Source organism: Phalacrocorax carbo, chromosome 1 (genome assembly GCF_963921805.1).
Source record: "Phalacrocorax carbo chromosome 1, bPhaCar2.1, whole genome shotgun sequence".
In the NCBI taxonomy this organism is placed as follows: Eukaryota; Metazoa; Chordata; class Aves; order Suliformes; family Phalacrocoracidae; genus Phalacrocorax; species Phalacrocorax carbo.
In genome coordinates, this window is record NC_087513.1 from 96,595,636 (window position 1) to 96,617,737 (window position 22,102).

Consider the following 22,102-nt stretch of genomic DNA (forward strand, 5'->3'; position numbering starts at 1 on the left):
TAGCCTTCTGTTTGGGTCTTTCTTTCTTACTCCCACCTTTTGTCACCTCATCATGCAGCTAGAGCAATGCAGCACCTTCCACGAGGCCTGAAAATACCAAACTGCAAATGTCCAGCAACTGTTGCAAATTCCAGCTTGTCATCACCTCAGGGGGAAATGACAACAGGGGAGGACTCTTTCCCATTAGAAACTTAGCCATGTGTCTCTCAGGCACGGCAAACAGAAGTCAAAACAGAAACCTAAATCTGATGAGCCAGATGCTTCTCTATTTTCTACTCTGTCAACTGTTTGTTATCTTTTCGAATTCGCTTCTTTACTTGCAAATAGCCAGAAATGAAAGGAACGGCATTAAGGGTTTGCTTGATGTGTTTCTTCAGTGTCTGAATTTAATTACAAAATAATTTCACAGATTCTCAGGCCATGAAAGCCAAACTCCTTTTTTACTGTAACTGGAGCTTGTCTGGAAGTGGCAGTGTAATTTTCATTTGAAGGCTTCTGTTTAGCTTTATTTACCTTGTGCATGCCCCAGTTAAGCACCATGAGCCTGAGCTGCATTTTGTGCCAAGGCCACTGTATTGCACTCCGGTTGTGCAAAGCACTTTGGTACCTTCATTTCTGCTGGGGTCTTAGCTGTGCCAGAGTGAGGTAAAGTGGCCTTGTGTAAATAAGAAGTGGGCCCCAGATTTTCGTTGCTGCAAATGACGCATACTGTAACAAAAATAGAACCTGGCTTGTGAGATTAGATAACAGGTGGTGACGTGCTTTGTGTATGTATTTTAAAAGGCAAGCTGCAAAGGAGCTCTCCCAAGTCCATCTGCTACAATGATTGATGTTGATTTGCAGCACATAATTCTGGCGCATTTTATTTTTATGATACCCTGTGCCAGGGGATCATTTGTAAATTAACACTGCTGTAGTAATGAGAGAGATGTTGTGCTGGGCTGATGAAGTGTTAAGTCATGAAAGTTGGAGTAATCTCAAAGTGCAACTTTGCTGATGAGTATATTTCCATATTGCTTAAAAGCTGGCTGTTGGCTCACATTAACATGATACATGCCTCTGCACATTTACCTTCTTTTGCCACACGAGCTGTACTCTTCTGCTTCTGAGGGCTGAAGCCACTTCCTTACAAAAGGAGTAAATGCACTTGCGTGTCTCTAACTTACTCTTCAGCCGTGCGTTTTGTTTTCTGTATTCAAATACCATCACTTCTTGGTTTTGCCTGACTTTGCATTGTGCTGCAGGTTGTCCTCAGGATATTGTGTTACTGTTGCAAGAACACCTCTAACATGAGTGTGTAACAGTGGTACGGGGGCATCTGTAGCAGCAGGGAGTTTTGATGCTGTAATGTTAGATGTTAAGCCATACCACATGCCGCTTTCCATCCTTTCTGGTCAGATAAAAGCATCTCTCATGTTCCAAATAATGATGGGTGGCTTTTCTTTTCTTCTTTTGCAGAAGTCAGAGGGCCACACCTCTCCCACATGATGGACAGCCAAATGAAATGTCTCAGGCTCCAGTGCTTATTTCCTGCGCTGACCAGTGAAGCTCTACTTTATTGTAAAACATTGTGCTTTACCTAATATCCTAGCCTTGTCTTTACCAAGGGAAGCTAGTCAGTCCATATGATGGAAACTATAGACTGCAAGCAAGTGCTTATTGCTCTGAGTGGCCCAGAATTCACTGGAAGCCAGATGTTAGCAACTTGGGCCAGGTCCTCAAATCGGAACCCAGTATGTAGGAGGGTGATATTAATTGTCTATTAATGAACAGAAATGGAATGATCCCAGAGCTTGCTTTCTATTGAAGGCTTTTAAACAGTAAAATAGGTGGTTGCTGTGAAAAAGGCTGCCTTTACTGTTAGCTCACACAGCATCTCTTTTACCAACCAGAGAGTATGGCAACTAGTTTCGTATAATACCTAGTTATTCTAAATGAAAAAGAAAAAAAAAAAAACCAACAACAAAAACACTGACGCACTGCACTAGTTATTATTAGATATTCTTAGTCATTTTTGTACATGAAGATTTAAGTTCTAAGATGGTTTATATTAATAGGTTATGCCTACGTTTATATTGTAGAATGAATTTAAAACCTGTTCCAGAGAACTCAAGGCAGCCTGGACAGATGTACCATTGTTAGCGGTGTTTGGGCAGCCATGTGGTCCAGATGTTCTGCACTTTTATATTTGCCACCGGAGTGGTAGAGTTTACTGGCAAAAATTCTGACAGGCTATGTTTGGGTTTGTTTCTTTTTAATTTAGCTCTGAATAACCAGGATGATGTGCATTAGAAAAAGGAGTGGTGTATGGAAAAGAAAGTACTGCAGATAATTGACTTGTCTTTCATGCCTTGGAGGGTTCCTTTATTTTTGCATAGATATCTGAGCGACTTGGTGAAACTTTCCTGTAAACAAAAAGTACTGCAAATGCGTTTTTCAAAAGTGACCTTAGTATTATTTCACTGTTCTGAAAAAACTAAACCCGTGACTTTTCGATATACATGTACACCGATACACATACCTTTCACATTTTACAGACACTGGCATTGTTGTGGTTACTATGCACAGTCCAAATCGGCTTCAGAGTTTGCGTAAAGGGCCATTTACAGTTTGTGTTGGTAAAGTGGCAAATTGTATACGGATAAACTACAACCGAAGAGTAACATTTGACTGAATTCAGACTACCAAACAGATCCATCTGCCAGTTTCTGTCTTTGCTTATGTTGAATTTTTGTGTTTTGCTCTCATAAATACATCCCAAAAGCAGGCCAAGTGTATCACTTGGCCTGTTACTTTCGCTATCTTGACTTACACTCTTGTATAACAAAGCATTGATTCCTACCAACAGATGCAAAACGATCACTAGTAATTGATCTAAAGCTACAAATTCAACAGGGTACTTCTTCTATAGCACAAGATGTTTCCCTACTTTTTGCATTGTAGCACAACAATTTACCAAATTGGACTCCAGCAATAATTTTCTATTAGTCTTCGTCATACTGGCTGAACTTTTGATAGTATTAGATTGAGTTTGAAGTTCTTTGAATTAAGTCTTTAAATGACGCGAGTTTACATCATTCTATCAGGCATTCTTATTTATACTTGACTGAATTGATAAATGTGTTTTGGGGTTATTTTGTAACTAATTTGATGTAATAGCCATATGGACAGTAACTCTATTAATGCTTGCTAGGTTTAGCCTTTCATTGCTGTAGCTAAGTGAAAGTCTTTGGTTCAGTGTTGGGAAACAATATACAACATACCACACGAGTTGTAACAAAGGATTAAAGGTCTGACAGAAGGCAGGTAGCTGGGGAAGTGTCACTGAAACAGCACCATCGAGGATGCATGTGTTGGAAGAAGGGAACAACAACAAAAGAACAACAAAATTTATAGGCCGATGAGTCAGTGAAAAGGCTTTTTAAAAATTCAGGTGAATATATGACTAAGAGCCCCTAGAATGCCATTGCCGCCTATGGCAGTATTTTTAATAAGATTTTATTAAAGTTTTATAAGTTATTTTAACAAGACAGGAAAAACTTAAAAGACTGACAACTGTTGGGTCACAGCAAGGTAGCTGTTGGAGTTTTGGACCACTTTATAATTAGCTGAAATCCAAATATGTTACAGTGCAGGCCGTTCACGTTGACAATGGTACTAACTTATTTCTCTAGAAACCTTTAGAGTAGATATATTTTTGTCAAATGCCATCCTTCCTCGATTTAAATTTCAATATTGCTCCTGAAGAGATTTCTGTATATTAATGGTACCTTTTTTAAAAGAAACAGAAAATTACTTTTTTCTATATGAATTAATATCTTACTTGATCTGCTTTTCCTTGACTTTCCCTTAGAGAAGGGGATAGGGTTGGGTCAGTTTACTGGATATGACTGTTTTCAGATACTTATAAACCTTTTTGTAGATATGCTTAATTTTTAAGCGATTAGGCACTGAGAGTAGCAGAAATCCTGCAAAGCTTTATAGTTCACTAGGCATTTGCCTTTGTTGGTTCTCTGAGTGATGTCTTGATTTCAGTAGCTAGAATTTTCCCTGAATCTACTAGAAGGGGTATCAGTATTTTCAGGTAACAAAGTCTGTTAGCACAACAAAAATTTCAGACCAATATCTTACTGTATTGGGGTTGGGTTTTTTCCTTGTTTGTTTTGTTTTAATTTTTATTAATTTCAGCTGCTTTCATTTTGGAAAATCTTATTGCTATTGTGTGTACTTCAGTATACCAGCAAACACTGTTACCCGTTAACACATTGTCCACAAATGCCTCTAGAGAAGAAATTGTTGCACCTTATGTATATCTCAAGCAAACCAAAATATGATGCTTTTCTGCTTTGTTTATTCTGAATATGTTGTATCATACTTTACTGAACCCATTTTAACTTAGCTAAAGCTATCGATATTTATGCATTTCACATTATTTCTGGATCTGAACCTGTGTATAAATCTTTCTTTTAAAAAAAAAAAAAAGAAAAGCATTTACCGTAGTTGTCCTCTGTGACTTATCCATGGGAGGGGGGAATCTTGTCTCAAGTGTAAAATGCAGTACGGTCCCAGTTTTCCTTGGTTTTTATTTATTTAGTGATCTTTGATATTTCGTATGTAGTTTTGAGGTATACAAAATACATTGTCGTAGCCGGAGCTACAGATCTAAGCAGCTGGGAGAAAATTACTGTAATGTCTTCTTAATTGTTCTAGTACTGTATACAAACATGGGAAAAATGTTCTGCAGAACATTTTGAGATGCAGATTCTTATCCCCACAGTAGGTTGTTTTCCAGATGTTAGACCAAATCCATCAAAACTCGATGATCTTAAAGGTCTTTTCCACCTAAATGATTCTATGATTTTAAAAACATCTATGGAGATTACTTAATGCTCTGCTTATGGCAGTATCTACCCCTTGAATGTGCTGTGATTTCAGAAATAGAATATATTTATTTAAGATGACTGAATGCTCTTTTATACTAATACAATATCCCAAAGTCATGAGCAAGAGACTTCCTGGTAGTTTGGGTATCTATTTTATAGCATTGGTGCATGACTTTTGAAATTAAAGTGACAAGCGTTGTTGGAAAGGGGCACAGGAACAAGGAACTGGTAGAAGCGTGTGAACTTGTGGTGTTCAAATTCCAGCGTTGGTCTTTATTACTTGGGTGAAAGCTGCCTTTGTAGCAGAAGGCTGAAGAGCACCCTGGAGTTTGTATCAAGTAGAAACCCAGGAGAGTTGTAACTCACATCAGAACGAGGGAATGCCTTACAGTTCGGATGGTGTCTTTTGGAACAGGATATTAAATTGAAGCAGTTTTAATTTTCACTGCCTGTTTAGCTACTGTACGGGTACTAAACGGACTGCAGGCAACAGGTGTAGACACGGGACAGCTAAGAGAGGATAAAAGTAAAGCTGGCCTTTGTTCTTAGTATGGCAAAGTTATGGCAACAAAGGGGAATTAGGAAAAAAGATAGATGTATATATATGTGTGTGCGTGTGCGTGTGCGCCTGGGTGTGTACATTCTAAAAAAAAAAAAAAAAGGTAGGAAAAACAAAAACATGATGGGTCTGCAAGAGACTGTAATGTATATTGACCCTTTGAGTGCACTCCCTTTTTTTTGAATGCTGAGTCTAATATGGCTACCTCTCCTAAAAGACTACTTTCGTTAACTTCCATTTGCTTTCAGGCTTGATCGTGTAATCTTTTCAGCCATTGATACCATTTGTATATCACTGTGTGCTTTACTTCGCAAAAGCAACATTTATATAGCGCAGACAACGTAAAGGCTGAGTATACAGTGGTAGCCAAACTATGTTGCTGGAGCATTTTGGAGCTATCCACCACAGTCATAGGGGTTGCAGGACGTGGGCCCGCTAGCTCTAGTCGGTTCAGTGAGATCGGTTTTTGTAACAGCAGCAAATGCAGGGCTCGGGGTGGTGGACGTCAGATATTGCCAGAGGTGATGCAGTAAGCCAAGTAGCTGCTCGTGAAACTTATTCTGGAGTTTACGTTTGCAATTCTGATTTCGCAAGGAAACATAACTCTGCAACTTGTGTGTTGTGTACCATATGTTATCCATTAGATGCCATTTGTTTGCCGTGCTCATTTGATAGATTGTAGAGCTCCTAGGTATCTTTGCCATGTTTTGTAATACTTGTAGCATTCTCCTTACCTTGCACGTGTTGTGGAACTGTCAACCGACAGCTGCCAGGATGCTGAGGCACTTGAGGACACTGAGCGCCGTGAACGAGTGCATTTAGTCTGTGAAAGAGTTACTTGCCCCCTCCCCTGAATTCCCCAATAAAAAGGCACAGTGAGGTTTATGCTCTCACCTAAGTACTATTATAGTCATTTATATACGCAGTATTATCTACTGAATCGACAGCTTTGAAGAAGCTTATGAATGAGATGGATGTATATTTTGTTCCCCCACTAACTATTCTTCTAAGGCAGAAATCTAGGAAGACTTGACATGAGATCTCGACTCAGCAGCACACCTAAGCTTATGCAGAAAACCATCCTTCCTTACGGGGCAGCCTTGTTGTTTGCACTGTGACAGTGCAGGAGCCCCGATTTCGGACCACTACACTCTCGGAGTTAAGCTTGGGCTTGCGTGATGTTCCTGGGGGAAGGGCCATCATTGTGACCTAGGGCCTTCGTTGACATGGAACTTTAAAAATGACTGCAAATAGCTTAACATTTATTTGAGTTCTTCCAGAGAATTGTATTGTAGTTTCTGGGTCTTAACTGTTACCATATACCAGCAGACCCACGCTGTACGCTACTGGAAAAAACCCACACCTGCACAGTCTAACTAACTAGACTTCCAAATGTAATGGTCTAATATACTCTTTTCACTCCTGCAACTAAAACCTTATTTTCTCCCACTCCTGCTACGCTTCAGTCAGTGGCTGGGGCTTTGAAGGCGGCAAAAGCAAGAGAGGCACGTATGTGCGTGTGTCTGCGTTGTGTGCGTGCCTATGCATACACGCACACACACACACGTGTGAGGGCAGTGACTTGCAATATGTTCCCTGTACAAAAATGTTCCCATGCTAGGTCATAAAACAGCATGAGGTTTCTCAGACGATAGTTTTCCAACTTTCTTGCTAGATTTCAGTCTCTTTCCTTCACATTACACCATAAGGTGTGACTTTCAAAAATCACACCTGAAAAACCCCACAGTTACGGCTGACCTGGATGCTACGAAAACCTCCTTTCTCAGCAGTGCTTGCTTTTAATAACCAGAATCTGTTGACAGTTTTAACACAGCTGATTTTCTGTGGTCTTTCTTCCTAGGGCCCAATCCTTCAACTTCTATTCTCACACATAATTCCACTGAATTTTGACCCAGTATTCGGCTTTATTCTCTACAAAGCTTGGTATAAACATGCCTTACAATAGCCCATCTCCATCAGTGGGATAACAGAGCTACTGCCTTCTTAGATGTGTGGAGTTAAAAGACAATAAGCACATTTATAGAATGTCATACTTTCTTCAAACACCTCTAATTTGATATTTTTAAGTGCACATGTGAAGTCATGTGTATAACATGCTAAAGTACATTAAACTGTGATAATGAAACTGAATAAATATTTAATAAAATATTTGAAATATTTGAAAAGGACCTTCAAATAAATTTCTTTATGTTCATTCTATTTTGGTTATCTAGTGTGTGCCTGTAAACAGTTTCCCATTTAAACCTAATGATTGCAAATAAATACTATTCAAACGGAGCTTCTTGATACTTCACCTGCTTTACTATCAAGTGATTGTTTACTTTAACATACGGCTGAGTTAGCTGTATTTGCAGAATTTGTTTTTAGCTACAGTATGAATTTCTTGGCTTTTTTATACTTAAAAAGAAACAAGCTCCTTTTCCACCTGAAAACGGAAGATGCCAAAAACCAGAGACGGATCTTCAGAACTGTAAGCTGTAGTTTCCTGTCAGATCATCCATTCAAGTTCCACACAATGACTATAAAGATGTCGCATATTTTGCAAAGAACCTCTGCCCACTTGTTCTTGCTTACACGTGCCTGTAAGAGGAGCTTCCATTTTGTTTTTAAAAACTTCGGAGCCTGGTTCAACACCGCTGACATTGTTGGAAAGATCCATAGACCCGCTGGAAGTGCCCCGGAATCCAGTGGGTTGATATTGGCGTAAAGCTGGAGACTGTGGGACAGAGAGCGCCAGGTCTCGGTGCAGTTGGGCTGTGGGAGAAAAGTTTGCCTTTTCTCCTGAGCTTTCCAGGTATCCACTTTGTGCTTCTGGATTTTGTCGTCTTTGCACAATTGGGAAGCTCATTTATAGACCACACAAGTATAAGAGAAGTCATCACACATGGAGAAGCCCTTGCTATGTTTTTTGTCTTTGGACTCTAAGAGAACTTAGAAATGGATTCTCTTTTAGTAGTGAGTACCAAGCGTCATCGATGTTTAAACTTAAAGGTCCACACTACTTTGGAAACTTACTTAAACCAGGACTGTGTTCTGCCTGTATATTTTGCCTTCTTGAGGCCTGAAAATCAGACTGCTGGGATCTTGTCTTTTCTTGTCCTTCGATGCCTGAAGCCTCCTCGATTGCAACATATTTTTCTGATCGCAGAAGACTCAAGTACAGACTTAATGAAGCCAGTAGACACCAGCTGTTCACATGGGAGCAGAACTCCTGTCTCTGAGTCAAATAGCAGAAGGGAAGCCTTTAGGTTTATTTGTTTCTTTAAACTACATGCTATTTACTCAGGGAAGAAGAAGCGTACATAATCTTGCACTGCCTTTACTGGGTATGCATCAGTATGTCTGCAAAGACACCAGGAATGGAAGAGCGTCAGCATTAAAGGACCTGTAAAGGTCATATTTGGGGAAGGGGGAGAAAAGCTCTGATTCAGTGAGCAAAAAATGCTGGAAGAAACCTTCTTACGAAGTATATATTCTTTCAGTATAGTATGCCCTGTCAGGGACATAGAAGTCACTATTCTGGTTTTTTTATTACCAAATTACCTTAAAGAAGTCATCTTCATTCCTCGAACTCCCATCTTTTTTCATCTCTCATTTTGTTCTTCCAGCAAAACACCTGCTGAATTCAGCTAACTCTCGGTGCATCTAGTTTGTTAGCCAGCTCTCACGTCCTTTCTTGCAGCTGTATGGCATTACACTGACACTCTTAACCGTCAGGTAAGATAAATTGCCACTAACACTTCTGGAAAAACATGGGGCAGAAAGGCATCCTCCTAAAGTGCCGCGCTTCTGCCAGGCGCTTCATCATTCTCCCCTTGATACCATTTGTTGGGTTCTTTCGGTTGTTCATCCCGGGGTTTTTTAATGTGCAGCTAATCCTGCTTTCAAACACTTTTTTTTTTCCCTACAGTGTGACAACATTAAATGAGACACAAAGTATCCTTGAGCATACCATAACCATGCTATAGCTTGTAAAGCTGTCGATTCTTCAGTAGGACGCTAGCACTTTGTAACAAAATATGAGATGCGTTCCTATATCTGCTGCAAAGTTCTATTTTGTTTTGTTTTCAGAAATAAAACCTGTAAGATGTAACGCCTACCATCTATTCAGTGTCAGCTTCTTTTTGTGGACAGTCCTTGGCACAGAAACAGTAAGAAATTGAGCTCTAATATAGTTGTATTTAAAATGTACTTCAGATTTCAGCTAGGCTTCATTACTCTCTGATAGGAGAAGATAATATTAGATCTTCAGCAGAAGTAAGCTAGCACAAGATGTAGCTGTCTCAACGCCAGCTGAAACTCCACTTGAAAAAAAACAGCCTATATCAAGGGATGCAAAAGGTTTATTCCACGTAGAGAAGCGCTTCGACCCATTTGTCAGCCCATGAAACAACAGGAACTAGTTGAAATAGACTCAAAAATCAAACCCGTTGAGTTAGAGTGACAGGCTTAGCACCAAAGTGTAATTTTCTGAATGCAAACACCTAATACTTTTAATCTACTCTTGTAGCATTTTGTTGATTACTTTTCTCACCGTAGTATTTGGATATGGAGAAGTAACATCGAGAGCGTCGGGTGCATTTATTACGGTTTGCGCGCTTAAGGCCGTTGTTGCCATCAAACGGCATCCAGTTTAAGAAAAGAAAGGGGGCGGGAAGAAAAAAATTGAGCTCTCAGGCGATGTCCTTCTGATCCAAAAGAAGTACTTGCAGTACATCTTAAAGTTAGGTATGTGGCGCACCGAAGGCTTCCGGGTCATGGCAGACCATCAGGCTCCAGTCAGATCAATCTGAGCATCAATTACCCGCCTTCCAAGGTCCGGGTGGGTTCCCTTAATACCCGGGCAACACCTAGAGTTATGATTTCATTTCAGGCTTTCCTAGTATGAAAAATCTTGATTCCTGGATGTTTTCATGAGTGAGATTCTTAAAATGATCCTGCTGCTGGAGGTCTTAAAACTCAGCAGCACGTTGCCAAAAGTGTCAAGGTCTAGTATCTCAGATACAAGCCTCAGAAAGTTTTACTGTGATGGGATTTCTGTTCTAATTGGGGCCCTCTAAATGCTGCTGTCTTATATCTGTGGATTGTTTAAAAATCTTACCATCTTTCAGGAGTTAAGGAGAATTTGGAAGTCAGGTAATACCAATCTGTCAGTAGTTTAAGGCTTTTGGTGTCGGTGTTCAGTAATGCTGGCTGAGATGTTCCGTCTGGTTTGGTCCTCGCAGGCTTGGTCAAACACCTGTTCTTGCCCATGGGTGAACCTTACTCGGACTCCCAGCTGTGGGGTTTGTCATGAAGCAGGGCTCCGGCAGAGGGAGGCTCTTTCCCCACAAGCCTCCCAGCCTCTCCCCTTTAGGATAGCAAAGCGTTTCTATGCCACAACTTCATCTATGCAGCTGGGATCTCTTTTTGCCCACAAAATAAAGCAAACCCAGCTGGGAACTCAACAGTCAAGTCAGACCTTCATGAACTTCCAGGTTTCAGTAGGCGGTAGTTTGAGAGTGAGGGGTGCAATGTGTCTTCAGTTAGAGCAGCTATGTAAATTGTGTGCAGAGATTGACAGGTTATGGCAACAAAGCCTTGTTTCCTTTTGTTTTGGAGAGCAGTGTTTTCTGATGGAAGTAAGGTGGCAGAAAAATTACCATCGCAGCAGATGGACTTATTTCCATTAACCTCCAAGAGGTGGTTCTAATTTCAAAAGCAGTCTGTCTAAAAAAAAAAAAAAAAGAGAGAGAAATTGCGATTCTAGTCTGTGGCTTGGAATGGATGCCATGTTTTACTTCCGTGACTGTAGCGATAGTTTTTCAGACAGAAGTAATATGTGAGCTGCTTGAGGTGTGATGCAGTTCTAAATCATCCCACTCGCTTCTAGATGACAGATGTATTTGGCACATGGCGTAAGCGTTGCTAGGTCCTTCCCTGTATGTACGCCATAAATAATACTGGGTGTTCATTGTCATTTCAGTCAGTGCTTAAGGAGATTCTTCCTGCTGTGTGTCAGGAAAATATATTGTGCTCGGCTGGCACAGGGCATAGTTTTACCCTGGAAAGTAATGGTTGGAGGCATTTGCTATGCGACTGTTTAATCTTGGTACGTATTTTTTTTCCAAAACATCTTTACTAGTAACTGTCTTTAGTATACTGTGTTTAGGATATAGTTAATTCGGCTCTGGGATCTTTTAAAGTGAAGATTACTTAATTCTCATGCAGAAATCCACACCAGCAGAGGAATCTCTTAGAAAAGAAGGCTTGCTAAAGGGTGCCATATGCACATGCTGGATCTCACAAGGCATGTGACATACAAGATGTACGATTGCAGACCTAGGAGCCAGGCTGTTGGCAGGTATCAGCACAGGTTACGGTGTAATTGTGCTGGCTTACATGAGGGGAAGACAAAAGAGCCTGTGGTTTAAATGTCAGGACAGCTGTATTCGTTGTTGTCAGCACCGTGTGCTCTTGCCAGAGGGAGTTTGGGGGTTGCTGCGGTGGGAGGCTCCATTGCAGTGCTGCTTGTCCTGAGTATTTGCTGTTCATTGGTTCTCTGAAACTCGGCATTTTTAACTTAAAACGGGATATCGAGGTGGTCACAGGTTCCTAGAGCAGTCACGGCTGGAGTATAGTGATACTTGATACAATAGTGTTGTCCACAGACAGGTGCAGCAGCCCCACTGTAGATTTAAGGCAGTAAAGTGGTAACCAGCGGTTCTTGAGGTCCTCCCGGGTTGCCTCCTCAGGGTGGCCGAGTGCAGTCACTGCCTGCACTAGAGGACAGGGTGTGGGTTTTATGGTGGCAGCGCTGGCAAGTCACTTGGACGGGCTCTGTTGCACGCGGTGCTGCAGGAGCGCACAGGGGAAAGGCCGCCAGTCCTTAGGTCACTGACTGCTTTGCTTGGGCCAGGATCTGGGAACAGCAGAAATAGAGGGTGCTCAGAAAAAGTCCTTATAAAAGTGAAGCTGAATTTTAGTCAGTCACGTCCACACACACAGAGCAACAGGATCCATTCAGTCTTTTGTGGCTTTTATATAAAAACTGCCTGGAATACACAATGTTTGCTGCCATGAGCTCTGACAGCTGCACTGCTCGTGCAGTGTGCACGGTGCACTTGGTTTCTTAAAAACGAGTGAGGGGAAAGTATATATATGTTTTACAGATTTCTGTATCTACCAGACGGCAAAACGTACCTGACATACCTTGGTCATCAGGTGGTTAGAAGAACAATAATCTCCAGATTATCTGTAGGGCTCCTTATTTTAGCGTTTTCAAACAGCACATATGCAGGTGAATTTTTGAAATAACTAATTTGTGAGAGTTTTACTCATCATACATGTTTCATGTGTGAGAACCATGAAAGCACTGTACTACGTAAGAGTCAATATAAAAGTGTTAATCTGCAACTAGTTTAAAAAACCTAGACAAAAAATATGTGTGTGCTGTTCCACCTTGGCAAAGTGATTGTATAATTGACAGCCAAGGGTTGCCATCAGGGATTTAAAAGTATCATCTTTAATAATGAGATAAAAATGTATTCTTAAATAAAAATTTCTGGGCTTTTAGACCATTCAGAAAATACTCCAAGCGCTTTGCAAGATGAGTAACTTTTTCCTACTTTTGATTACTAAAACCACAAATACAGTTAGTTTAGCAATCCTCAAATAAACAGAAAATGGCAGGTGTCATTTTTTAGATGCCATGCGTTGCCTCAGACCTAGGTGGGAGCCCCCTCCCCGTCACACTGTGCAGTGCGTGCAGGAGGCCGTGGTGGCATGTCTGGAATGTGCAGCTGCCTTTGGCATCAAACCACTGTCCCGTAGATCTCAGCCATTGGAAATCCATTGCCGTCACGATAGAAGGAGCATGAACAGCATAAAAGCTGTTTGAAAATGAGAACTGGTTGGGTTCTGTCACTTTTGTCAAATCTATTGTCCAACTGAAAATGCTTTTTCTTTGATAGAGACTCATCTCTTTGCTGTATGGTTTTGTTTGTGTTTCTGGAAGTTGGAAATGTCAAGCTTCACGTACAAATTTCTCACCTTCCTTTTCAGTCGTCTTCCCTTTCCTCTCCTCCCTTTTCTCAAGCAGCTAAAAACTTGATGGACCTCAGTAGCAAAGCATCCCGCTGATTTTCAGTAGGATGGGCAGTGTCCTACACCTTCCCGAGCTACTGCACAACTCTCAAAAACCCAGTTTTTTTTAATTAGAGGTATTTTAACAACAATTTTCCCCAACTGTGGTTGAACATCAAATGCAGGTTCTGCAAAAAGATAGGCGCAAGGAGGTGGGATGCTCGACCAAAGTGGGTACAGCAGCAAAGCTGGGCTTCCCAGGCCCTTCTTGCACCCTCGCTTTCTGTAGAAAAGCCCAAGCAGCGCCAGCGCTGGGATCCCGGCAGGCTTTTGAAATAGGATAAGTTATTTCCTTCTCCAAACTGTTTATTGTTGAGAATACTTGCAGTTTATGAGCATTTGGCCTGGTTCATTTTTTAGTGCATGGCTGGTTACAGCAACTAAAGTACCTTGAAGTCACAGGCGTTTTTTAAAAAACAAACCAAAACCCACTCCAGCACTGCGTATTAGACCTACGGCGTTTGTGTTAACTCATACTAAGCCATAACTTGCAAAGTAAGGCTCTTGCCACATTTCTAAATTTCTTTCTTAGAGGGGAAAAAAAATGTCCTCAGACAATTAAATTTTCCTTCTTTGTAATTACTGAAGGAACCTTCAGATCAAAGAATCGTAATACCAGCTTTTCCTGTTACCTTACCCACGTAGCCTCACCTAAGCCAAGAGGTACGCGTGGGGGAAGCCTATGGGATCAGGACCACGTTTACGTGAAGCATCATTGCTTTCCCTCCAGAGCAGGCACCCTGGCCTTTGGGAAGTGTGGCGCAGCAGCCCCGCTGCATCCGAACGGATCGGGTGGGGATGCCAGCTGAAGGGTGCAGACAGAGCCCCTCAGCGCCCGCTGCAGAAAGCTGCAGTAAGAGTTGCACCTGCAGGATTCGTGTATCGAAGTAAGGGCTGTTGCTCTGCGTGTCTTGTCAGTCGGTAAAATGTTGCTTTTAACTTCTGTATCTTTCACCTACTTCTGTGCGAAAGCTGTCCTAAGCACTTTGCGTGACACAGCTTGTGTCGGGTGAGCAGTTCTCGGTGGTTTTGAGTTGTTGCGGTCAAAGATTTCATGCTGGCTGTAGCAGCACTGCCGTTGTAATCTCCAGCGGTCTCCTTGAAATACTGTGGTGGTGGTGGTTGTCTCAGGGCCTTTGTGCATGGAGTTGCTGCTGATGCAAAGACATTTTTATCCTCCTATTATTGTTACTGGGCATTATTTTATCAACATGAAATGGGAAGGGTGCCACAGACTTACATAATTAAATATGTCACCAGATGGTGTCTCTTAACCCACGTGAAATTTCTAAATTGGGGGGGAAAAAAAATTCAGGGTGCAGACAAGCCTGTAGGAAAGTCCATCATCATATTCTGCATTTTCTGCTTGTGTGTCTCTGGCGAAGGCAGGTTAGCAACCTGCTAAAATAACAGTTCACTGCAGAAACGGTAAACAGATGGATCCACTCGGCCATCCGTATCTGAGTGTGGCAGACTGGTGCTGCTGCTGCTGTTTATTTGCTTCCTTTCATTCCTTGTAAGTTGATGGCTATTAATGTTGTCGTATTAGTTGCGCACCATAAGCCAGCTGATGGGAGCTCAGTGTGTGAGGTCAGTTTCTGGGCATCCGTGTTATGTTAAATGCAATGTCGCAGGTCATCTTCGCAGTAGTGTTGGTATTTCCTAATGATGTTTCATCTCGCTGTTTGTGCGTGCCTGTTAAATGTCCCAAGCTTCTAGCTTGGCTTCTTTTCTTTTCTTTTTCCTTTGAATGCCCAGCCCGTGCAAGCTGTCAGCAAGAACCAGCAGAAGATATTTAAAATATTCAGTGATTCTTATCAGTGTGGGGTTTTCTTGCTTGTTATCAACTTGCCAACAGTTCAGTCAACATTTTTCAAGACGACAAAAGGCTGAGCGAAAGCTTTCCGTAGCAGCTTTTGAAATTTTAGGGTGAACGTTTCCCTGTGTTCTTCTTGGTTTGCTGTTCCCCAGCGTTTTTTCCGGGGGGGACTCTAAAAGTAGACAGGCTTTTGATGGTTTGTGAGGAAGTTGTAAGCTGACTTTTAACAGGATGTCTGAAGAGCTGAACAGCAAGCCCAGCAGAAAACCCAGCAGCCAGTCACGGTACTAAATACATCCCACGTCATGACAGGATGAGAATTTGACCGCGTTTACTTGGCACAGAGTCACAGGGCCAAAAGGGACATGGAGATGTCAGCTAGAGAGCTTCTCTGCCCTAAGGCAGGTTAAGCTGTACTTATCACATACCTGATGGGCCGGTGTTGAACCTGCCCTTAAAAGCCTTTAATAGTGTAGACTCAACCATTTCTCCATGCCGGTTTTTTCCAGTGCTTGACAGTCTTTACATTTTGAGGGTGGTTTATTCCCCCAGTGCCTAAGTACAAAATTTTAGGGTGTAGGAGAGAAAGAGGGTGTCCTCAAAAGATATTAGATACAGAAGCATTTTAGCTGTTTTTATAAATGCAACTTCAGAGATAATGATCAGATAAAATCTGAGATGAGTTTTTCAGGGAGCACTAGCCCAACCTCATTGCTAGCCACAGGACTTCTCTATGCCTTGGAAAATCTCTTCCTTCAAATGATGTGTCAGGTTCACGGTTAATAGCCATACCAGAGAGGTTCAGAAAGACCTTTCTTCTCATGCTGTGCTTTCTATCTAGCAGTTGCCTTTAATTTTTTTTACAGAGTTCTGACAGTAAAAAAACAAAAAACAAAAATAAAACCCCAAACCAAAAAAAAAAAAACCCAACCCAAAAAGCATCCCAGCTTTTTCCTCAGTATCCTTTCCAGACACTATGAGTCCATCATTAAAGCCATATTGCAAGGAGGAAACCAAAGGAGAACAGCACCCATTTCATTAGGCAGCGCTTGTGCCAGCCATGCCGAGAGGCTGGTGAGCCAAGGGGCTCTGGAGCCTGCCCTTGCTCTTTGGCCGTCCTCTCTCACCTGCCTCCAGCCTTGGAAACGGGCATTTTCCTGGTTGTCCTCTGGTGGGATGCTGCTGGCAAGGCATCGCCCTGCGCTCGCAGCAAGGTCCCTGCCTGGCATCTGATCCAGCCTCTCCCCAGGAGACGTGGGAAAAGCTGCCCGTGATGGTGTCGGCAGTGCAGGGACATGGGCATCCATGGGTCTCCGCTTTGGGACAGGGACCCATGGCTGTACCTGCGATGCTCTCTCCAACTCCAAAACCAGGACTAGTGGAATAATGTGAAACCGTTAGGAGACTCATGGAGCAAGTCCAGTGTGTTAGCAGGAGCGGTGCGCTCCCTTGCTGATGGCGCGCTGATTTACCCAGGGAGATGCCATGGTTTGCCAAGGAGTTGCATGGGGACAGACCATGCTTTTCTCCGTGCAGAATGCCCAATACCAGGAACGGGTTTCCAGTGGGGAAGCAAAGGGGAGAGCACATCCCTCAAACAACGGAGGCAATTGCCTTCTTTTTGTGCCCGTGCCAGGCTGTCAGGAGGCTCCTGCCTGCACTCCCAGTTGCTGTGCCGGGCACCAGGGCAGGGTTTTGCCGCGCTCAGCAGAAGTTTTAGGCTTACGGGAACAGGTTGGCAAAACTCTCCCACGCTAATGGTCCAGGCACCGGGAGAAGGTAGCCCCAGCCATGCTGGCATGCTGCTGGGACGTGGCCCCAGATCCCACCAGGGCTGCTCTTCTACAGGGCACTGCACAGTTTGGAGGCAGGGGTAAGCAGCGGCAAAGTTCCCTGCCTCCAGCAGCCAGCGATGTCAGCGCCTTCCACAACGCATGGCAGCCCCTCACCAGCCCCACACTACCACAGCAGGGGCTGGCGGCACTGCCGAGGGTTGTACAGGGTGCTGGGGTGCCGCTGAGCACTGGCCGGCCGTGTCCTTGACTTTGCGGCCCCAACAAGAAGCAGCAGCGAGCTGCAGCAGAGGTGGGCCTGCAGGTGCTGCCAGAGGCATGCGGGGCCCATCAGTTGCCATCATGGTCCCAAGGCCCCCTTTAAGCCACTCCTTGTGTGGTACGGACCCAGTACTGACACCCAGGGACGTGCAACAAAGAAAAGCAGGGAATCGGTGCTGTATCAAAGAGCTAAAATAAGTAAAACCATAGGCAGGACACAAAGCAGAGGCCCTAGTAACATTGGCCTCCTACAGGTGCTTGCTCCAGGTGGTGCCTGGCCCAGTTACAGGCATGGGTCTGGTAAGGAGCATAGATGGGTGAGGGACCCAAGTGTATTTAGTTCCAGTAAGAGCCTTTGATGAAACCCAGTGCAACTGCGTACCGACCAAAAGCTGGGTTTTTAAGGGCAGTATCTCCACAGACAGCCTGCTGCAGTAGTTCACAATCTCAGAGTGTTGAGGGAAAAAGCATTTAATGGCTAAAAAGGAAACGGGAGTTCAGAAAATGCTGTTTCCTCAACAAGCTTGTGAGTGGGAGAAATGGCACTTTTAAAAAGGGGAAACAAGGTGTGTGAAAGGGATGAACTGATTTTCCCCAAGCCCAGTACTCACCCTGGCAAGGGTGGCCTAGCGCTAGGAATTTTTGGCTCCTGGTTTCACATATGAACTATGAAATATGGTGGATGCCTATCAAACTGCACTTCACCTGCCAATATGTTCAGCAGTTCCCAGCTTTCACAACCGATACAATCTTCAGCAATGCCTGGAGAAGGAAGAGTGTTTTCCTCCATGTTTCACAGTTTCTTTCTGGCTCCAGTAAACTCTTAATCCCTTGTGCTCCCCCTGATTTCCTCACTTTTGCTTAGCCCTAGCAACCCTACCCAGGATAAGCAAAAATAGGTTGCAGTAGAATCAAAAGCAACAAAACAGGCAGCACTTTGCAGCGGATCAACTGGAGCATGACTTCCAAATTACACCCTTTTCCTCAGTAGTCAAAAAACCACAAGAGCAGCCAGCAAAGGTAACTCTTTAGTTGATTTTATATCCACTGTAAGTGCTTCTTTCTTCAAATTTGCCTTTTTTTTCCTTCCCAGCATAGCGGAGTGCTTCTCATATTTTCCCTACCGTTGAGTATCAGCATGTGCATTGAGTCCTGTAGAGCTGAACAGGAATTACTAACAGAACTGAAAAAACACTAGTTCTGTAACCCTTGCAGGCACAAAATTCTTACCAAAAAAATGAGCATTTCCCTTCTGCTGTGCTCGCGCGTCCATCTGCGTAACACCAAGGGTAAAAGAAGGTCCAGATACCTAAATAAGATGAAGTGATGGTGCAGGAACTGAGGTGACTTGAGTTTCAAACAGCATCTGTACACTGTGGCTTTCACAAATTAGGCAGAAGAATTTATGTCGTTCGGGTCAGCTTCTAGCTTTTGCGTGTGCCTCTCTTCTTATGGTACTTACCTGCCCGCTCCAGATGGGTACCTCGATGACATAGAGAAGGGTACCTGCTGCTTGGATAGTTACGATCGCTTCTGAGGTCACTATGAAATATCAATCCGGCATTTTCTAGCTTTGCTGTTTTGTAGGCAAAGGTGCAGAGGGTAATGCTGAATTCAGCAAGGATGTGTCTGCCTGGAAAAGTGCTGGTGGCAGGTATGCTTTTAAATAGAGTCCGTCCTTCATTCTGTAATACTGCAAATACATCCTGTTCCATCAGGGTGTCCCTCTTTAAAAATACCTGGGTTTAATCTCCCCTATCAAAATGCCAGGTTTGTTATGGGAAACAGTTTATTTATTGCCACATATTTCTTGATAGACGTTTTCTGCTATACTCAAAAGACAGCTTCTGTTGAGGGTGCGTTGTACACTTTTGGTCAGATGTTGGTGCTTGTGCTGGAGGTTGTTTCTGCCCGGTGGCCTGTGCCAAGCCGGGGGTGCTCTCTCACGCTGGTGGGGCCATGTCGAGCCACATGGGATGGATCCTGGCTTTGCAGGTCACAAGGAAGCGTTGCAGGCTGGGGGAGATACCCGGGCACGTGTGAAAACAGCGCCAAAGCCAGAAGACATCCCTCCCACCACCCCCTACCATCTCTCTCCACCAGGTTTTCTGCCTGAGTGGGAGACGCCCGTGCTTGCGCTGCGGTGCTTTGGGTCTGTCCTGGGTCTGAGCCACTTATGTCATGTAAACCCAGCTCCTCACCACCGGGGTGGTACCCAGAGTAGAGCAACCACCTGTCAGGCTGTCATCACTGACTTGGGAAGAGGCTTCTCGAAACCCTTATGGCCTTGACGTGTTAAGTGACGTCTGCGTCACGAACAAAGTGACGTGGCACTTCAGGATCAGCAACACCTGGGGAGGGTTGGGCTGAGAGCAAAATAACATCGCTTATGAAAAGGGCCTTGTTCCTTGATCCCTGCTTTTAATAGAAAGTCCCATCAGAAGAATTGCTGCCCACCTGCATGTGCAGCTCCCGCTTCGCCTTTGCGAGTGGGCCCCAAGATGCAAACAGGGAGCAGGCTGGAAACAGGTGGCACAAAAGGCACCCTTGGTCTTGCCAGGTCCTAACGGTGTCCCCATTAAACGTCTCCCCCTTCCCCACCGTGGCTTGGTGGCTTGGGCTGGGCTCTTGGGCAGCAGCAATGGGCAGCACTCTGCTGCCTGCCTGCTGCCTGCTGCAGGGAGCGCGAGGCTGAAATAGATATCTGGCCCAAAACGTGTTAAAAGCATTTCCTCCAGCAGTCGGTTTTAATTTTAATAAGTCATATTTAGTAGCCCTCGGGACACTGGCTGTGAGAGGGGGAAGGGTTATGCCCTAAAAATTAATGGATGGATGGCTGCTGCGTGAGGGACTGCTGAGAGCTTGGTGTGGGGTGAGAGGCATCACATCTTCCTTAGAGAGAGGAGCCCTTGTGCTGCGGTTTGAACAACATGGTGGGATTGGCAGGGGAAGCACCTTGACTGAGAAATATTCTTTTAGATTAAACAACAAAACTTTGCATGCACATACAGACTAGATCTTCATAACGCGTCTGGGCTTTGACAGTGTACTGCAGCATTATTGCTATTTATAATCAACAATTACTAACACTATAATCCAGTAAACTTAGTGGTAGCAATTACAGCTACATAAATAGCAATCCAGATGACTAAAGGCATTGCTGTCAGTGTGGGTGGCAGCTATAGCATTAGGAAAAAATTTGGAGGGAAGATATCAGAAGTTGATATGCGAGCTTGGGTCTGCTAGTCTTTTATATACCATTTTTAATATACTTCCTGAAACGAAGCTTCAGAAAGGTACACTGCCTCTTTAAAATTAGTCTAGGAACTACAGGTAGTTCACATTATTTTTAAAATAATAAATCTCTATATATATCTATATTGAAATATATATGTATACATAAGTTGCCTAGCCTACCTTGTGGAAAGGCTGCAGCTAAACTAAGTCTGAGCTAATATTGTATTACCATGGTCTTCTGGTTTGTAGATAGCCCTTCCTTATTAGATGAGGTTCTGTTCTTGCTCCACAGAAGGTGCCTGTGTATATAACTCCTTTGTATTGCTTTCTGCAGAGTCCCTTATATATTTCTTACTACTAATGCTGTGTAGAAAAGGAAATCCAGAGATTTTACTACTGATAATTAACCATATAATGGCCATTAGCAAAATAAAGATTTAGTTGTTTGGGAAACAGATTATTTATATTGTGTATGGTTTATTGCCTGATAACTTGTTTGGTGACTGGATATTCTTTTCCTTCTCCTGGTCCTTTTCTGCTTTTTCCAGCTATGGTGTTTACTCCTCACTTTGATTATCTAGCAGGCAATAAAGTATATTGTATGTTTTGAAGCCAAGAGGTGTGCTTCTTAATTGTCCATTAAGGGGGATTCGGTGCCGGTGGAGGCCGGACGGTGGAGTGGCAGCTGCAGCCTGGCAGGAGGACGGCTCTCCAGCCATGGCTGGCACCTCTCCCACAGCAGCTTTTGGACAAGGCAGGGCCCAGGCAAGCGCCCAAGACGAAAACCTGGCATTTCCTACTGGAAAGGAAGGAGCTGCAACCAGGAGCAGTCATAGCCTTGCTTCCCAGCCATCCCTAAGGGCATGAGGAGACCGAGTGGACGCAGATGAGTTGCTGCATATCTTCTCACTTCACACAACAACCCTTTTTACTTTTCCAGCATGGGCAGCAGTGGCAGAGGCAGGTACCAACACTGTCACAGGCAGCTTTTGGCTCCCTCAACAGCCTGGTGCCCCGGTGGTGCTGGGTTTGTACCCCGAGGTACAGCGACCGGCAGAGCTCGGCACACACGCCAGGCCCAGTTCCCAGCCTGGCCGGGAAGGGCAGGGGCACTCTGCTTTCCCACACACGAGGCAATGCATCATCCGTCCTCAGCAGCTGCACACCCAGGCAGCGTGTGCCGAAACACTGCTCCCAGGAACGTGCTCGTGCACATGTCAAGCTGCCCAAACTCACCCGGTCTGCTTGTTTGGGTTTGCATTGCTTTGCTTTGCTTTGTTTTGTTTTTAATGGGCAGCCACGTTCTGCATGGCGGCTCCTCTCCCTGCTGACACCCGTGGCATTTTTTCCTGCTTTTCAAAAATTTCACTCCCAGAAGCAACTAGCGGGAGCGTGCCAGGTGCTG

The 22,102-nt window shown here is 43.7% G+C and overlaps 1 protein-coding gene across 18 annotated transcripts in view; it reads left to right on the plus strand.

Moving 5' to 3' along the window:
* BBX (BBX high mobility group box domain containing) overlaps positions 1 to 21,159 on the plus strand; it is a 165,714-nt gene extending 144,555 nt beyond the window's left edge. For all 18 annotated transcript variants that reach the window (XM_064467915.1, XM_064467924.1, XM_064467931.1 and 15 more), the window contains one exon: positions 1,459 to 21,159. In XM_064467915.1, the coding sequence (XP_064323985.1) occupies positions 1,459 to 1,546 (88 nt within the window). In that variant the 3' untranslated portion in view covers positions 1,547 to 21,159. The remainder of the gene's footprint in view (positions 1 to 1,458) is intronic.
* Positions 21,160 to 22,102: the final 943 nt, after the last annotated feature.